Here is a 20,086-nt window from a genome sequence, read left to right as displayed (position 1 = left end):
AACCTGGATTTTATAGATTTTCAGCTCAAAGTCACTCAGAACATTTAATAAAAGACACAATAATTTATGAGATTAAATGATTTGTTTTAAATTCTTAAATATAAATATTCACTTGTTTTTAAACCGTATTTGATTGATATTTTACTTTATGGTCCAATTATTTATTCATTTATTGTTCTGAATGTGGTAAAATGATCCGTTTTTATACTTTAATCTCCCATTTCAAGTTTAGCCAAACGGTCTCTCTCCGTGTGTCTATATGTAAGTACAGCCGGTCGTCATGGTAACGCCTCCTTTCATCCTGATGAGTACAGAGAGGCACTTCACATCCAACGGGAAGCATCCCTAAATCCCCAAGGGATTCTTTAGTTGATTCTGCACCACACAACTATCTGATCAATGATTTTCAGAGTTAAATAAATTATTGCTGAGATTTATTGGAGCAAAAGTCAGTTTTAAAGTGAAATTAAAGAGATTCATTCAGTCACTAATGTAATCCAGAATATAATTCAGTTTGCTGTAGAGAAGCTAAAGATAAATCCCTTTTGTCTGAACTGGCATAAAAAGTTCAGTTTAAATTTACATTTTCCAGCAGATTGTTTTACCCTGTAATCTGAATTTATTAACACATTTATATTTTCTGGATGAAAAACCTGCTGGAATTCTGCTTAAAAATAATGTAAATTTGTAAAAACAAACATCATTTCTGACGAGATTGGATAAAAATAAATGTAATTACAAACTTTTTGAGTCAAAATTAGAAAACGTGAGTTTTTCTGCTGCAAAGGAGGAAGAGAAAAAATCACCAAGAGGACGACTGATCTCAAAAATAAAACTTTTTGAGTTTTATGCGAACTATTGTGGTATATTTGTACTACAAAGGATCAAAAAGTACTGGAAGTTTTAATGCAGCTGCATAATAAATATATTTTTACTGCACGCTTGTATAAACAGACTTTAAATCAACAGAAGTTGCTAAAATTGTGTCTCAATAATGAAACTAAAGATTAGTCCGATAAACTATTAGTAAATACGTTCCAATTAAATAATGATTTTATTTGTTATATTCTTGTCCTAAAACCAAATAAAAAAACAAAATTTAAGCAAATATTTTTACGTTGGTTTCCTGAAAGTAAAAGTTTGTTTGATAGATTAAAAATCTTTAATTGTGTTGATTTAGTTCAATTCTTATTTTAAATAATCCTTAAAATGTTCCTAAACTTTGATTCAGAGAAACGTTTTTCTAGAAAACGGGACTTTCCTGACCTCCTTCACATTGTTCTTATTATGGGATGCAAAGTGCAAACATTTGACCATCTTTGCTGAGTCCGAGGGAAATCTGGGAAACCTGGAATCCTTTCAAATTAAAAGCATATACAGGACGAAGGTTACATGAGATTAGAAAAGAGTCACAGGAGTGTTTCTGAACCTCCGGATGAGATTCTTCAGGTGATTCAGACCTTCACGTCTCTGGTTATAGTGAGACCTCAGTTTCCTATGTTCTGTACACGTATTTACACGACCACAGACTCATCTTCTTTATGGGATTTCTGATTTCAAGCTTCATGTTGTCACAGTTGGCACTCCACTTCCTGCCGCGTCCGTCCGTCCGTCCGGCGCCGGGCCGCCTGTCAAGCCTTGGCCTCCAGCATCTCCAGGAAGAGTTTGTGCATGGGGACCTTGCCCTGCATCTTGATGCTGTAGAAGTGCTGCACGGCCTTGGTGGCGGTCTGCCGCAGCAGCGGCAGCGTCATCAGCAGCTTGCCGACCCGCCGCGGGTCCTCGGGGTGCTGGGAGCCCTCGAAGTCCTGCAGGGCCTCGTGCAGGGAGTCCTGCAGCCGCTGGACGGCCTCGATGTTCTCGATGTGCATGGAGTCTGCGACAGGGGAGACGCAACACAGAATCTGTTAGGAGCATCAAACATCAGCTCGGAGGCGCCACCGCCGCGCTGCTGCTTCCACGTTATCATTTCTAAAGACGCTCCTTAAATAAACGCGTGGCGAGGACTCCTGGGAGCGCCACTGCAGGTCTGAATAAATATAGAGTAGGACAGGAACACGATTCATCCCTCGCTGGTCCACTTCCTGCCTCCACGGCCGCTAATGAATTCAGACGGCTGCATTACTGGGATGCGGTCCGGCTAAATGATGGCGGCAGATGGTCTTCATTTCCATAAGAAAGAGCGGCTGGCCTCCTTATGGATGAGCTGGAAAATGAAACCAGTTGAGACTTATTAAGGAGTGCACTTTGTGTCTGAGAGGAAAACCAACAACGCCGTCCTGGAAAAGACGAGCCGATGAACAGAGGAGCGTTTGGAGAAGATCACAGAGCAGAGAAAGGAATCAAGAAGAGGAGATCCTGCAGCAGATGATGCTGGACTTTAAAGACCGACGGGTGAAGCTGGTGATGGAAATTACACAGTTTTTCTAAAATAAAAACAGTAAAATCTGTTAAAGAAGGTTCAAAAAATTTTATATAATTTCTTGAAATCAGGAATTGTTGGAATTTTCTGTGAAGCATCTACAAAAACATTTTTTAAACAATAGTAAAATGATTTATATTTTAAACACTAAAAGAAACTATGAGGTGAGTTTCTATTAGAGCAGGTTTGAACTCATTTATCAGATTTGAAACCTTATTTTTAGACATTTCACCAAGTTCTTCTCTTTGCTTTATACTTCTCCAAACTTCTCTCCAAATCAGGACAGATTTAGTCTCATTAAGAGTTCAGATCAAGAAATCAGGAATTGATTATTAAAATGAGTCCAAATCCTTTTGTTCCAAAGAAAAAGACTCAAAAAACACAAACTTCCCTCTACTTTTTGACCAAAGTTGTTATCTTAAAGTTCAATAAATGTTCGTTTTAATTATTTTGGAAACAAAAATATAACTTTATGTTCTAAGAATCAGTTCTTGTTTTAGATTTTATGAGGATTTATTATTTAATAATCTCAATTTTAATCACTTTTGGTTCTAAAATGAGTCTTTTCCCCTTAATATTTCACCATTTTATGTCACTATAATCAAAATAAACAACAATTAAGTTATTCAAGTCTCAAAAATACAAAGTATTTGCTTTGAACTAGCAAAAAAAAAGTTTAAGTTTATTTGATTTAAAATGACTTCAGTCAAACAAGACGCTGCACATTCAAAGTTCAAAAAACTATAAAAACACAGTTAAAAATGTTAAAACAAATGTTTCCTCTTTGGATTAGACTCATTTTCCTATTCTTTGACTTTATTTCTGCAGTGTTGGCTCTGCGATGGAAATCACATACAAGTTCACAGGAAAATTGTTCTCAGCGTGAAAACATTCCGAACGAGATGTTTGGAGTAAAGCTGACAGCAGAACTCATCGACTTTGTCTTGGAAAGATTTCTTAAAATAACTTGTGATGTTTAGATCCAGAAATTGTCCTAAAATAAACATTTGTTGATCAAAAAAAAGTTTTATATCTTTAAAGTAGGTATATTAATACACTTTAGCTCCAAATATATCTTATTTGGAGAGAATGTCACTCCATTTTTATTTGTAGTCCATAATCATCTTAACACAAGACTAGAATTATACATTTAAAAATAGATTTTAAAACTGTCAAATAAAACTTTCTAGTTTCCTTAAATTAAGCTAGAATCATCAATTACACAAAAAACTGCTTAAAAATATTATTAAAAATAAAACTTGGAACAAGATGCTTTTAAAAAATCAAATCTTAAATTGACTGAAGAGTGATGAGTAAGTTTGTTTTTCTTCAATTAAATCAGAAACTCGACTAAAACGTTGGGGGAGATTTTGTGTTCGAGTGTGGGGAAAAAAATCGATTCAGGGATGTATCGCGATATTTTGTTTGACGATTTTTGTGTTGGGTTGAAATTCTGACAAAACAATATTGAATTTAATTATTTAAGAGCGTCATACTCATACCAAGTCATAATCTTAAAAAAGAAAAGAAAAACTGTTCTGGTCGGATATATCGCGATACGTATCGCATCGTCAACACAAACCCTGCAGAGCAGAAGTTCTCCATTCTAAAGAGAACAACGTTTTTGAAGCTTTAATGTTTTAAAAAGTGGAAAAGTGGAAAAGTGTGGTCAGAAATCTCCTGGTTTGATGGAAACATCCGGATGGAGTGAAGTAGTTCATGTGGAAGTTCCGTCAGCGCGAACATGTAAATGAGGCAGAAAAGAGGAACGTACGAGGCTAATTATGTTCCTAACCGACTGATTAAGTCTCTTTTACAGTCGCCTTCTGTGTAAATTGCATTTCTATCTTGGGAAATTAACTAGGCTATGTGGCCCGCACACGCGTTCCCGCTCTTCATGCTAATGCTGATGTGATCCTGGTCCGTGCGCGAGGAGGCGTCGTCCTCACGCGGCGCTTTGAGGAAAAACTGACTCTGAAGAAACAATTTCCTTGTAATCCGTCAGCAGCCCGCCGTCGATCCTGTCGATACGCCGCTAATTACAAAATCGATGGCCGTGAATTTCCACAGCTGTCGCCCCCACAGGAGCCGCGGCGCCGCCGGACTTTGCCTCCCTGCACCTCCCCTCAAACCTCTCGCGCTCACACCTCCTCTTGGTCATCAAAGCCTGAAGCTCCGGCCTCAGCGCTTTTCCCCTTTCAGTCAGGCAGCAGAAAAGACTCCTAACAGGCATTGATTAGTGGAGGACAGGCCCAGCCTCATGAAAAGCAAACTGTCGATACGGGCGCCGCTTCTTCACGCTGGAACAAACGAGGCCCGTCGCTCCCCCGCGCTCATTCCACTCCACTTAACACATTTTATTGACAGCCCCTGTTTTTCTAATGAAATGCTAAATATATCTCCGTCCGCTGAGGCGCGCTGGCAGCCTCTGTGATGGAGATGGAGCGAGCGGCGAGCGCATCTCAACGCAGATTGAAACATGGTGGCGCGCGCACGTGCTCGCCGGGCTGAATTAAAGGCGGGCGCTCCTGACCTCTACGTTCAGGCTTATCAGGGATCCGTCATTGTGGACGTGGCGCCTCCAGCAGATATGGATCAGCTCTTGACAGATTCTTGGTCTAATTTCTTTGTTTGTTTAATTAAATGCCAACTTATCTTGATTTACTAGAGATTTGATACAGAGATGTTCTTCCCTTTTAACCTCATGATGTTGAATTAAAGATCGTAGCCCTCAGTGGAATCAAGTTCAATCACTCTTCTTTATATTTTTGGAGCGTTTGTTTATTTTACTGCACTCCTGTATTTCCCTGCAAGCTCCGCCTCCATGTCCTAAATGTACTTATAAATAAAGTTTTCTTGTCTTAAGTTTTCCAGAAACCCAGCCCCACCTACAGCTGATTACCTGGACCAGGTGTTTTCACATACACGGCCCTGAAGGGATGAAGGAATCTCTGCATGTTTGTGTTTCAGATTCACTGAAACATCTTTGTATAAATCTGTCTGTGAGATCCTCAGGTGTTGGGAATAAAGAGACAAAAGTGTCAAATATAAATTCACTAAAGCTGCAGGATGAATCTCTAGGACGAGTTTTCATTTGTCGCTTTTGTTGTGCTTTCATTGTTTTTATTTCAAGATGGCGGCCTCCTCCTGAGGTCAGAGGTCGACAAAACTCCAGGGGTCGTAGTAGACCTAAGCTAGCGGCATGTGGGGCAAATTATGTGAAAATCAGACATGGCCATCCCATAATAATTTCAAAACTACCTTTGATGTCACCGACACAAGTATTTTGGTTTCGTTAGTGGATTCCAACATTTTTTTTCCCAAATTAAAATTTATACATTTTTAGCTGAGTCTGCAGATTTTTTTGTGATGGTTTTGTTGGCCACGCCCACAATTTTAACATTGTCATATCGTACATTATATAGTTTTGTTCAGCTTGAGCCAGAGAATTCATGCTTATGTTTTTTTCATCATTCCGATAAAAATGTGCGAGCTAGCCGGGATCTCAACAGTTTCAAACTCGCCACACGGACTATTCAAAATCTACAACTTCTAATTTCAACATTTCTTCCACAGTAGTTTCCAAATGATGCTTTAGAAGTTACAAGACGATCGATGAAAAACCCAACAGCTACAGAAGCTACTGGTACTAAAAGTGCTTTGTTTTGAAATTCTGTTGGTTTTGTCTCCATAGAAACCACTTTATTTTTTGGACGTCTGGTCGTGACCAACGGGTCTACGACATTTTTAGAAGAATCAGCTCAAGTACGTTCTTTTATTTCCTTAGCAACTGAGGTTCTTTGTGAACCACGCCCACATTCCTGATACGTTCATATCATATCTTATATCATTTTGTTCAGCTTGAGCCAACGATACATTTATTCAGTTTAGTGCGAGCAACAGGGGAACGCCACTTTTGCGAGATCGCCACGTGAACGCTGTTCAAAATCTACAAGCTTAAGAACCAACATTTGTCCCTGAGTAGCTTCCCAATGATGCTCGAGGAGTTTGGAGGCAATAGATCGGAATCCTTTGGAGGAGTTTAAATATGTAGAAAGTACTTATAGTCATTTTTTGGGGGGAAATCCAAGATGGCGACCTCTTACAGAGGTCAAAGGTCAAAGAATCTTGTAGACTTAAACTGGTGATGTGTGTGAATTTTCGTGAAAATCAGAAAAAGTGTAATTTTCTCATTTTGTGTGAAAACGTGAAAATTACCAAATCTTACTCTAAGCCGGAGGTCGTGTGGCCATCCCATAATAATTTCAAAAGTTCTCTTGGATATGCCTGACGTGTGTGTGTTGGTTTATCTCCATAGCAACCATTTTCTCTTGTGGTCGTCTGGTGAGGACGAAGAGATTTATGTATTTTTTAGAAAAATCTGCAAAAGTACATTTTTTTATTTCTTTAGCAATGGAGGTTTTTTGCTAGCCACGCCCACATTCCTGATAGGTCCGTGTGGTATTTCATTTCATTTCGCTCAGCTTGAGCCAATGATTCATGTATAACATTTTCACAATATTCCAGTACAAAATGTGCGAGCAACAGGGGAACGCCACTTTTGCGAGCTCGCTACGTGAACGACGCTCAAACTCTACAAACTTTAAAACCAACATTTTTTCCCAAGTAGCTTTCCCATGATGCTCGAGGAGTTAGGAGGCGATAGACTGAAATACCTAAGAGGAGTTCACATTTCTCGAAAGAGCTAATAGTGACTTTTGTGGAAAATTCAAGATGGCGGCCTCTTCTGGAGGTCAAAGGTCATAGTAGCCTTAGTTGTAGGTTTAGATCTAACTCGGTGGAATATGAGTGAAAATTCATAAAGAATGCTGGAACAAAAGTTTCCTTATTGTGAGAAAGAGGACCCTAAAAATGGCCGCCAAGCTGTATTTTTTAGTTCATTTTGTTAATCCTTCTTATTGTTTATTATGATATAAACTTTTTTCAATGTCTTTGTTTTTTTCAGTTTTTTTCCCAAAGATTCTAGTAAAATATTCCAAAACGTTCTGAACTGATTCGGCTGAACTCTACATCTTGGTTCCTGATGTCGAACTGGGTCAGGTGTTCTTACCGGAGTTGGCGAGCGCGATGGCTTTGAGCATGACGAACTCCTCCTTCTCCATGCGCAGCTTCTTGTACCGACGCACCAGCGGCACGATGGCGACGTGAAGGTCCAGCAGGCCCGAGATCCTGGCCTGCTCCTCGTCCACCACGTAGTCCTCGGCGTACACGATCTCGTCCTCGCACGGCAGCGAGCGGAAGACGATGCTCAGCACCAGGATCTCCATCCAGGCGCTCTGCAGCAGACTCATCTGGTCGGCCAGGGAGAGCGTGGAGAAGCCTGGGAAAGGTCAGACAGTTTGATCTTTCATGGATCATCTCGTTAACCTGACGGCTCAGAGCTGCTTTATTAGTTACGATCAGCGCAGAGAGAAGCTGGATCTGCGCAGAGCTCTGAGCGCGGCGGAGATAAATCTGTCAAATGTGAGAAACCCTTCATGAATAATACAACAAAAACACACAAAATTACAGAAAACTTGGACTAATAATGCAAAAGGATCTCCAGAGGAGGTCATAAAAACCATGGAGGAACCGAAAACTTGAGTCAGAAGAAATGATGCTTGTATCAGTGTCTGGGCAGACTGCAATAATGCACAGACATCCATTGTTTTTAATGTAAATACAGTATTGTCCGCAGCATAAGTTGATGTTTTTTCATAGTTTAGCCAGGGGTGCGACTTTTATTCAGGAGCGACTTGTGATTTTTAAAAAAAAACAATTTGTTATTTTCCCACTAATAACCGGATCTCCTTTAGCGTTTGTTTCTGCAAACAACCACCAGAGGGCGCTGTATGTGTGTATCAGTATTTGCTACTGACAGTGCCAGAAGAAGAAGGAGTGCTGTCCAAAACAAACACGGAGGAGAATCGGATCTTTTTCTTATTTGCATCAAAACATTATTATTCTTGTTTTTATTTTTTGCGTCTCAGACTAACTTTGTCGAAATTCTAGAAATGTAAAAAAAATTTATTTTGTAATTCCACTGTTTCCATTAAATCATAACTTTGCGAATAAACAGAAACCAACTGATGAGATAAGTCATTCAAAAACACAGATGTGATCAATACTTTGACTCGCCATCATCTATCAAAGGAGACGTCGGCGTCTTATCCAGGCCGTGGAGCGGCCAGCTACGTGGGAGGGGCTACGGATGAAGGGATTCTGGGAAATGGTGGTTGGGCATTTTACTGAGGAGAATTCTGCAACAACTTTTGATGAGCTGAGACGCTGGAGGACTTCTTGTATCCCTCGCTAAGCGTGGTGTCCGGTTGTTGGTCACATGACTCAAAAAGCACCTCCTCCAAGTGCAAAACCTTTTCTCAATACATGTGAGTATTTTTCAACATTGTTGTGTTTTCATTAGGCAAATTTACTATTGCAAATCTAATTTCTGCAATTTCACAATCAATGGAAAAGCAGCTACTGACAGAAATCAAAGGAATTGATTTCATTCATATAAAAGCCACCGGCTGCAATAGATCACATTCATTAGGAATGTTTATGGGGTGGGAATACATATATTTATTTCTTCCTCTCACTTCCTTTTCGAGCTGGGAATTAATAACAAAATCTAAAATAAAGTGAAGATACATTTGGATTTATATTTGCAATAAAAGGCCCTCTGGAAATTAGTGAAAAACTATTAAATTATTACAATTAAAAGGAAATCTTTAATTGAACCATAACAAGCAAACAAAGAAACAGCAAAGAATGGTTTTTTTCTTATCTTATTCTTATTTTATTTACTTTACTTTACTTTATTTTATTGTTTTTACCTCTTAAATTTGTCTTTTCCTGCTTCTTTGCACAAGGGAGATGAAGCTGATTTTCACTGCATTCTGTTGAATGACTTTTCTGATTCTGATTTAAAACTAAATTCTGAACACCAAAAACTAAGATTATTTTTTTAAATAGAAAAACGTTCTTTAAACGACCGCGACCCGGTCCCGGATGAAGCGGAGGAAGATGGATGGATGGACGTTCTTTATTAGATACATTTTCTTGTCAAAAAGAACACAAATGATTTGAAACAAGAGTCGTTTTACTTTCTAAAGATTCATTTTTGGAGTTTAATGACATTAAAGTGTGATATTGAATGATTTCAGAACATCTCTGTGCACAAACCATGAGAACATTCCTACATTATTTTCAGAGGAATGAGACACTGCAGTGCATGACTATGGATGGATGACATCATAAATAAGTCCTCCATCGCATAAAACATCCAGTTTGATGCCATTTTCAAGAGGAAGAGAATTATGTTTCAAATGTTTACATATATCGATGGAGTTTAGGTAAATGAAGAAAGCTGGTTTCAGTTTTGTGATTACATCATTGTAACATTTGGAAATGTTTGCAAAACTGAACAAATATTTGTTTTATTGGAGTAAATACATGACCATCTTTAGACCCTTCAGGAATCAGAATCCTCTGCAGCCAGAGGTCGCCCCCACCCGAAAAGACACGCAGCCCCACCGTGCCTTCCAGCGCTCCACGCCGAGTGCGGCGCTGATTGCGAGTATCGAGCGGGGCCTTGAACCGCGCTTCCTCTAACCTGAACCGGTATGGATCGGGACGGCGCAGGACGACTTAAAAGAACTCCTCCTGATGGTCCTTATCAAGCAAATAGAGAAAGGACGGAACGGGAGGAGAGGAGTGGGGGGTGTCATTGATTACTAGATTGTAATCAGTCCAGCAAATGCGAGGGGGGGGCATCGATCCGAGCCTGAGATCTGACAAACGGACGGCGGGTGGAGGACATCCGGCTTGCTGGGGGAGGGGCAGATTCACTGCATGTTGATATCAAATGAATCGAAATTCTCAGAATAGTTTCATATAGAAATGTATCATTTAATACAGTTATAAATGATTATCAATGACTATAGAAATGATTATCAATGACTGTATAAATGATTATCAATGACTATAGAAATGATTATCAATGAGTGTAGATCAAACTCAATCACACCTGAGGTCACGAACAGGATAAACATTTACAGAACACTCTAAAACTACATTTTTAAAAGTTTAAAAACATTACTTTTTAACATAATTATGAACTAGATATATAACATTACCAGTGATAACGTTAGTGTGAATGCTGGAAGCTGAATTTAGCCGCTAAAGATGCTAGTGCTGAAATAAATAAAAATAAAAGAAAGAAAATTAGCAAAACAAACCAGCTAGCATGTAGCTGAAAAAATAGCTAAACTTCAAAACAGCCTAAAAATCTTAGTAAATGTTAAAATAGTCAAAAAAGCTGCAGAATGCCAATGTTTAAAAAATTAAAAATGTAACTTTTTAACTTTTTATCATAATTATGAATAATAAAAAAGCCAGGAATATTATTCCAGAATAAATCAACTTAAAACTTAAATAACTTTCAATATTTTACTCTCAATAAAAATATATTTTGTCAAAATAAAACAAGTTAGAAACGAGGTAACATCGGGTCATTAATAACAATAAAACGATCTGGAGGGCCGGATTGAATTACTCGGAGGGCCGGATCTGGCCCCCGGGCCGTGACTTTGACCCATGTGGCGTAGAGGTATTTAACACCGGAGCTCCAGTGTTTGATTTCTTTGATTTAGCTGCAGCTGGCGTCGCTCTTCTCCTTCAAAATCTGCTGGAATTATCATGTTAACGGTTGAAAAGTTACAGTACGTAACAGAGTTTGTGTTTTGGCGTCACCGGCGTTAGCGGCGTAGAAGCAGATGCTAATGTGACTGGAAACAGGTGAGTGTGGGCTGGAACTGCACCCAATTTAGACGAGGTCTTAGATTTTCTTTTCCTTAGTTTTTCAAACGGCTGAAAAATATCCTGCTGTTCTCACTCCTGCCCACTCGGGGGCAGTAGAAAGTAGGAAAGCTCTGAGAAGAAGAGAGCGGGAAGAAGAAACGCCGCTAGCCTCCTCTTGTCTCTGCACCACCTTCACCTGATGACATTTCCAAACTTTCTCCCACTTCCTGCTTCTTTAAAATTCACGTTGCAGTAGTTGTATTCTTTTGCATACACACTGAAGTGAACCGCACCAGAGTTCACCTGCAAGTGAACATGGAGCTTCAGTCCGGAGAGGTCGACAAGCTCAGGGTTAAAACAGGGTTCTCTTTACACTGCTCCCCAGAAGATGATTGATCACCAAATATTCTAATACTAATGATTTCTTTCTGCATGTTTTAGGAGGTTTTGAGTTTTTTAGCCTAAAACTAATGTTGAAATTAAACGTATTTTCACTAAATCTTGATTTCAGTTTAATATGACAGCAGTCAAACATTAAAAAGGTTTAACATCATTGATGGCTTTGCTGCAGAAGTGACGAGTATAAACAAAAAAACCTGGAATGTAATTAACAATCTGCTATTGGTGTCTTTGTCCATAAGTTCCAATAGAAATCCTTGAAACACTAAAGGAGACGGTTTGAAGAAATGAAAAGTGCTCTGCTGACGCTCGAGTACAGATCAGATAACAAATTGAATCTGGGCTCAGCTCAGTGAAGAGAGAGAGTGGCTGGAAGCGAAGCCTGAAGCTGTCATTGAGAGCGGGCTCTAAAACCGACAGCAGTTCACTCTCTATTCATTTAGTATCATTACGGGCCTCCTAAGAGCTCTAATGGGCATAATAAAAAGACAGAGGTAATAATGAGGCTAGAGGGCCATATATGAGTGGGGAGGGGGAGGGGGGAGCCAGGGGAACCAGAGACCGATGAAGAGGAAGAGGAGAAGGAAGGAAACCCTAGAAGAGGAGGTTTGAACCAGCGACTGAAACTGGGATGGTCAGAACGTGGTCTATGGCTGCAGAGGATGAGGAGCCTTAGTCACCGCCATGCTGGGTGCACACCGGCGCACGTCTACGAACGCGATGGTTCTGGAACACACTTTCAGCTTATATCATGGTCCCCATCCTCCAGGGCGTGACCCGGTCCGAGGGCCGCTTGATACCAGGCCACAGATGCTAATCAGAGGTCCCCAACCCTCAGGACGTGGACCGGTACCGGTACTGGTACCATAACCCTAACTCAGTACCAGTTCCGTGCTCGTTACCACCTCTGTTACCGCATCTGCTTTCCATTTTTCTACTTGTCCCGCATCCGGTAACAGACGTGGAACCCATACCAGGTAAGGGTTAGGGTTGGTACAAGGTCAGGGTACGGTAACGGCGACCCCCTGATTAGCATCTGTGGCCTGGTAATAAAGCGGCCCTCGAACCGGTACCAGTTTGCTGCCGGAGGTTGGGTAACTTTGATTTAGAGAACAGCTGTGAGGCTTCTGAACTCTGCCCCTCTCCCGTCTCCACCCCCTCTCACGGACAATAACCATATCCAACTTTTGAATAGCTTTGAACTGGTTGCATTATATCTCATTTTCTCTCTCTCCCTCGCCACCCCCCTCTCTCTCTCTGCTAACAGATCATAACCATATTTGCTACATTACAATAACACTGAACTGGTTGCATTGTTGCACTTTATCATGACTCTCAGGTCTCTGAACGTCCCTGGAACTGTCTCTCACTGGATCAAATGTTTCCACTGGGCTGAGGGGTATTTAGTATTTATTATTATTATTATTATTATCTAAGTATGGAGTACAGATGCTCTAAACCCAATTTTGTTGTTATTCTGTGACAATGATAATAAATAAATTGAATCTTGAATCTTGAGCTGGCACTTCAAAAAAAGACAAGTTGGGGACACCCAAAACATCAAAAAGTGACGCAGTGCTGCAGCTTAGAAATGAGGAAATCGGTCAGTTAGAGAGTAGTTTGTGTGGACATCCTATGGGCACTTAGCCATCCCGCGCACATGAACGTGCAATTCGTATTGGTCGGTAACGGACCAATATCCACATCTTACTAACAACTCCATCCGTACATTATAAGTGCGTATAGCTTCTATATACGCTTCGATACACTAATGGTATGTCTCTTGAGCTACAAGCCACCTCAAAGACACACTTCTGCTCTTCTTAAAATGTGGTCACTCTACGACTCTTCACGGGTCCAGAGAACCCAAAAAACCGGCAGTACCCGTGCGGATCAACCCCCAGGTACATGTGTCTAATGCTTAAACTGGAGGTACAAGAAGAGTAATTTCTAGTCATGAATACAGAAACTCCGTTTGTTCTCCTCATCTCTCCACATCTGGATATTGAATTAAATGGAGAGATCTGCAGTAACGACTCTTATTACCTCATCGTTAAGGCCATTTGTGCTTTGGGCCTTGAGTGTAATGGTGGGCGTTGACGGTTAAACTGTGGGGACCCCTTTTGTCTTAATCATTCCTCGGTGACTCTCTGACAGTGGCTTCAGGTAAAGGGTTCCCTCATGTCCCTCCCATAACTCTATCAGACCGGCTTTCAAACCTTCCCATCGCGAAAAATCAATACGAGCGAGGACAAGAAAAGGATTCAGAGTGGGTCAGACTTCGGTCCATGAAATAACTTCACAGAAACTTCTTGTATTATCTTTTAAATTATAGAGTTAATTTGTTTGATCTTAGAAGATCAATATTGGCATCCTATACAGCTGAGATAATACTCATAGAGCACTTCATCGCCAACATATGGATGTGAGTTTTGGTTAGTATGGATCTTTTTTATGTTCTCTTCCACATTTAAGTCTGTCTGGCTTGTGGTCATTCTGTTCTTCTATCAAACGGTGCTGAGGTCGACATGCAGAGGTGGTTCAGGGGATTCTGACGCCGTCTGCTGGGCTTGTTACATGTGGTCCCATTCTCCAAAGCTGTGACGGTTCTGAAACTAAACCTGTCCTCTGTCGAATCCAGAAGAGATGGAGAAGGAAGCTCGGCTCAGTGGCAGATGATAGATGGACGGATAAATGAGTGGATGGATCACTGTAAGGGTCACTGCAAAGCTGAGATATCCTGAGATGAATAATAGATCAGGCAAACGCTTTTAGCAGCCCAGCCGTTCCAGTCTGCTTTTGACAGCTCCTCATTGCTGGAGTCTGAACAGTCTGCCACGAAACGGTGAAGGGTTGATGTCAGATGTTCTTCTCGACTCAACTGGACCGTACGCGATCTCTAACTTACAACATGATGACTACAATCCCAATGAAGTGACCGCGTTTCCACAGCTAAAGGGGAAGCAGCATTTTAATCAAATATATACATTTTTTACAGAATTAAACAAAATCACAGCTGGATGAGCCGTTAAGATCTGAAAATACCAAAATTTAGAGTGTCCGGTCCAGGACCAGGAACCGCCCTGACCCATCTTTCAAGGTGGTCTCGTTTGTTTCCAGTCAGACAAAACTCCAGTTCGCTCTGAGTTTCCTCAGTCTGAATAGACTCCACTCTCGGAGTGGAACAGTTGGACTAAAACGACCCCCGTAGCTGGGGATTATGGGATGTAAACAGAATATCGGGCCAACCAGGAGACACAGGAAGTGTTGGGATGAATGCAGGCTCATTAAAACAACTTTGATCCACATCCCCCATTTCCCAGCAATCTCTCTGTCATAAACACTTGTAGTCGTCATCTCCTCAGTAGCCGTCGTGCAGCACGCCTCCATCGTACCAAAACAGCCGTGAATCGGTGAATTATGAGATCTTCAGTCAGGTGGTTTTGTTTACAAGCTTTGGTTTGGAGGAGAAATGATGGCAGTCTGAACACAGACCAAACAAAAGGTTCAGGACTCGATCAGGACCTGTTCCAGACCAACAGACTCTTCCAGTCTGAATACACCCTAACCCGGGCTCTCAACGTTACAGCTCAGGTGTGACGTGGGAGTGGTCTAGCTACTGCAGATGACTCCCTTTGGCTACTGGATGGCCTCATCTGATTACCTGCTGCCTGCCCTGACCCTCACCTGGACTCTAACATCTCTAGTCTCTCTCCGGATGCTCCCATGTTCATGATTGACCTGTCTGACCCTGATTTAGCTTTGTGACAAGGACAATGATCAGATTCTCTTCCATGTTGGTTTTGGACTCCACCCACTGATGACATCATCAACATGCCACGGGCCAAAGCAGAGCTCCTGATTGGTTGAATTCTTCACCAAAGTTCAGATATTGGAACTTTGGAAACTGAATGTTTCAGTTTCAACCCCTAAAATGAGTTGCTGCTGGACCGCCGCGTCGCAGGACGTCTGACTGTTCTTTGACTCTGACACTGAAACTCGATTCGCAAATGGCGTTTGGTGTGAATGTAACTTTAAATTGAGTTTCGTTTCCTGTTTATTTTTCAAGAGTCAGGAATATGTCTTTATTTTACAAACACCTGCACGTCTTATAGTTGCTGCAATCTCTGACCAGTTTTATCAGCTCATAAAAACATCATCACACATTAGGACTCAGTAATGTTGGATCCATAAAATCAAATGTGGTGTAAAGTTCTAGAACAGTGTTCTGGGTTCGCTTTAATGTTCTGGATCGATGTCCTGCTGCTATGTTTTGTCACCTTTGACCCCCTCAGAGGTCAGCAGTGACTCTTAACTAAAGTGAGCTGAAAAAGGAGCTAAAATTTGCATGGCAGGTCTTGTTTAAGAATTCATCAACATGGAGAAGGAAAATCCATCAGTATTTCCTTAAATAAATCAATGCTACCAAAGGCCCCGAACGGCGTCTGTAAGTCAGTAAGAGGATTGCTTTCTTGTAGTCTGGGATTGGAGTGGAATACATTGACACGGGGGCGGGTCTCTCCCACCCCTCCCAGTCAAATCAAAGCTTTCAGCTGCGCTCTATTGATTAGGCTTCAGAATGTGGGACTGGCTTCTCCCTGTGGTGCAGATGAGGAGCAGATGTTCGTTTTCCTCTTTGCTCGAGTGTGAAACCCAAACAGAACGCCCCTCACCTGGGATATGTTTGGCCCAGCCGATGATGACCACCAGCTCGCGGTCGGCCAGGTCGCACAGGGTGGTCAAGGCCTTGATGTCCCCGTCCGGCACGGTGGGGTCGGGCATGGCGTAGATCTTCTCCGGCTCCACCACCAGCAGATGGGAGACGATCTTTGTGACTGAGAGGAGAACGACAGACGATCATTTCATCCACTCAGAAATCGCAAAACTGAGTGAATGTGGATGAGACGAAAATCTGAAGGAACATTTAAAGCCTCTAATGAGGATTTTATTTGATGTTTTTCTGTGACTTTTGAAACCATTTTCTGTGGAGCGATAACGCCTGACGGGTGTCAAACTCAATCGCACAAGGGGCCAAAATCCAAAACACACCTTATGTCGGACAAGACGAACATTTATTGAACTCTTGAAAACTACATTTATAAAACTTTAAAACTTTTAATTTTTAACATAATTATGAACTAGATATAGCATAACCTGCAATCATGCTAGTGTGAACGCTGTAAGCTGAATGTGGTCGCTGAAGATGCTAATGCTAATAGCTGAAAACACTGAAGCTTATAGCCAGCTAAAATATTAGCAAAATCACAAATTAGCCTAAAACAACAAAAAAAGAAAAAAAAACTAGGTTAGCCAAAACAACTAGCACGTAGCTGTAAAAACAGCTAAACTTCAAAATAGCCACAAAGAAATGGGGGGAAAAAAACGGAAAAAAGCCTAAATTAGGCAAATCAGCTAGTGTGTGATTATTATCCTAACTCCAGCCTGAAAAATATTAAATAGAAAAGCATAAATTAGCTAAAATAGCTAGCATGTAGCTGAAATATTAGCTAAACTCCAAAGCCTACAAAATTTAAGTAAATGTTAAAAATTTCTAAAAAACTAGCAAAATGTCAATTTTTAAAACTTTAAAACTGTAACTTTTTTGACATAATTAATAAAATTCTAAATCCAGGAATATTATTCCAGAATAAATCAACTTAAACCTTAAATAACTTTCAATATTTTACTCTCAATAAAAATATATTTTGTCAAAATTATAGAAGTTAGAAATGAGCTCAAGATAACATCGGGTCAATAATAACAATTAAATAAAATGATCTGGAGGGCCGGATCCGGCCCCCGGGCCTTGACTTTAACACATGTGATCTAATAGATCCCAAACAGCAGAAGATTTGTTTTCAGATGAAGTTTCAGTCAGAAAACGTGGTCAGAGCTCCTCTTCTTCTGGGTCATGTCGCCGTCATGACTACACTGCAAAAACAGAATCTCTATGGAGTAAAAGTCTCGTGTCTCATTTTCTGTCTTGGAAAAAATAATCTTATCAATAAAGTTTTCAATTAGTATTAGGGCATCAAAAAAGCTATTTTTTCTCATAAATTTGGACCTTTAAATCTCATGAATTTACAAAAAAAGGTCATTATTATGATTTTTTGAGTCATAAATAAACGGCTATTCTTGTAATTGAACAGTTACAATGTTTTTTATCTTAAATTTACAAGATTTAAAGTTGTAATTAAAAAAAAAAGTTTGTAAATTGGCCCTAATACTCCAACGTGCTCAATAGCAAAATAATTTTAGTTTATTTTCAGAGACTTCGGTGAGAATGTTTTATGAGAATATCTGGATCAGGACTTTAGTCTAAGATTAGGATTTAGAAAATTCATTTACAGATACTATGTTTACATGAAGGTCATATTCCAGTTTTCATTGTGTTGCAGGAGCAAGAAAATTCAGATTTATTTGAACAGAACTCATCAGTCTGACGCAGTTATTAGATTTTCATCAACGTTTTTTCCTTTATATTTTCCTACAATGAAACCTAAGTTTTGCTTATTTTTCAAAGAGATCCATTAATATTAATAGTATTAACTTCAATCCAGGTTATTAGAATTAGTTTGAAAATTTGGTTTGAAAAACAGAATTTAGTTTGAAAACATGTTTTTGTCGTGATGGAGTTCACATACAGGAATAGTTTCACATTTTTCTATTCTAACATCCTTTAAAGACACACTCCGATAAATATTGTGTTTTTAACACATTTTTGTGAATATTTTCTTTATATATTAAGTAAAATCAAGAAAACAACAGATTTTTTGATTTTAGCTAAAACGGCCACAATAATCCCAAGAGAATCGGAATGTGACTTCAGAATTAATAAAAGAGAAAATACTTACGTGGCTTTTTGGCTGGCGGGGGGATGCTGAGGGTGAGGTAGGCGCCATTTTCAGAGTCCAGCCGTCGTTTGTATTTCTGTCTCCCCCCTCGCACCCGATCCAGACGTACACCTGAGAACGAAAATAACGATGACATTTCATTGACTGTATATGTGAACTGGACTGAGTGGCCCCTCCCCCAAAACCCCACAGACTTCTATAGAGGAGTAAACAGTTATTTTATTGGTCAGGATAAACATTCTGGCTCCGATACGTTTTTTTAAATCAGATGCTTCAATTTAAAGTAGGCGGAGCCTGCTGTCCACCATTGAGGAGTTTGGTAGGGGTGTGGCCTTTCAACAAGCTCAGTCCTGATTGATGAGAGTGGTTGCCATAGAAACTCAAACCAATCAGTGCTTACTGACGTCGTCTGGCTCCAACATGGCGGCGCCCGTCCTACACAAAAATGGCGCCTGAATCGACTTTATTTGTTTGATGCTGGAAGTATGGATGACATCACTCTCGCTCAGTCCAGTACTCAGATACAGTCGACGAATAAAACCCTCAGACCAAATGGTTCCTGTTTACGAGTAATCTTAAATGCTTTGATCGTGGAAATCTGAAGTGAGATCAGGATTTGTCCGCTCCTCTCGGAGGAGGAGGAGGCCTCGCCATACAGCGGCGCCACATCTGCGATGATCTCCTGAGGAACCGGCTCATGCGGTTTACCCTCTGCATTAGCGCCTTGCTATTAAACGGCGTTTAAAGAGCAAACAGCTTTCCTCTGGTCAAGTGGAATTGAGTTGTGCAAGATTTCCCAGTGACTCGCACAAATTCCTTTGATTCCCCTGGAAACAAAAGAATCTGATTAGGACGCTCTTTCAATTTCCTGACACCGACTATCCACTAACCTAATTACCCAGCGTGCCCAGAGGGAGCCTATTCTTCCCAGCAAACACAGTGAGATCATTTTATGCCTGGCAGATTGAAGCTAAATCGAGAGCTCCTCTCCGAACACGGTTTCCATTTGTACGCCTTAAAAGAATCAATAAGGCTTGTAAATAGACTTCTTGTTCCTCCAACACATGTGGATGTGCTTTTAATTAGTCGGTTAGGAAGCTGGCTTTGCAGTGAAGTGGAGCTCGGGCGGCTCCTTTTGCCATTACTCTCACTTAAGTTAAATTTAAAATTATAAACGATGCTTCAGGAAAGGGAGTGCTGGAGCTGCAGACGATAAATCAACTGCAGTTAATGACACACCTGAGTCTAGCGGTTGGTAAACGCCTTCGCTACCATAAACTGTCTGATGCAGAATTATGTCAGGAGTAAAAAAACTATGAATTCAAAGACTTAAACTGATCCTGAACCACAAAAACACACAGGCTTGACATGTGGTTGGCGACAAGTGGCCGAACAGTTGATGTTTGAATTCCACGCTCCGCTCTCTGAACTCCAAGTGCAGCCAGACCATAATTTATGGACGTTGACAGGAGGTAAGAGCTCAGTGAAACCGGTTTCAGCTTACAGCAGCGGAGGGAACAGCAGCAGGACGAGATGCAGAAACACCGTTTTTATTCCTACGTCTCCAAAATCTCCAGCAGACGGCCTGTTCATTCCATCAGAACCCGAG

At 40.6% G+C, this 20,086-nt stretch overlaps 1 protein-coding gene across 4 annotated transcripts in view; it reads right to left on the bottom strand.

Moving 5' to 3' along the window:
• Positions 1–6: 6 nt before the first annotated feature.
• Positions 7–20,086, bottom strand: part of LOC112158341 (steroid hormone receptor ERR2) — a 71,401-nt gene continuing 51,321 nt past the window's right edge. For all 4 annotated transcript variants that reach the window (XM_036210578.1, XM_024291642.2, XM_036210579.1 and 1 more), the window contains 4 exons: positions 18,478–18,588; positions 16,297–16,458; positions 7,494–7,763; positions 7–1,876 (listed from right to left, as the gene is read on the bottom strand). In XM_036210578.1, coding sequence (XP_036066471.1) covers positions 1,632–1,876; positions 7,494–7,763; positions 16,297–16,458; positions 18,478–18,588 — 788 coding nt within the window. In that variant the 3' untranslated portion in view covers positions 7–1,631. The remainder of the gene's footprint in view (positions 1,877–7,493; positions 7,764–16,296; positions 16,459–18,477; positions 18,589–20,086) is intronic.

Source organism: Oryzias melastigma, linkage group LG24 (genome assembly GCF_002922805.2).
Source record: "Oryzias melastigma strain HK-1 linkage group LG24, ASM292280v2, whole genome shotgun sequence".
Lineage (NCBI taxonomy): Eukaryota > Metazoa > Chordata > Actinopteri > Beloniformes > Adrianichthyidae > Oryzias > Oryzias melastigma.
The sequence above is the reverse complement of the archived record's forward strand: the minus strand, read 5'-3'. Positions and strand labels throughout refer to the sequence as shown.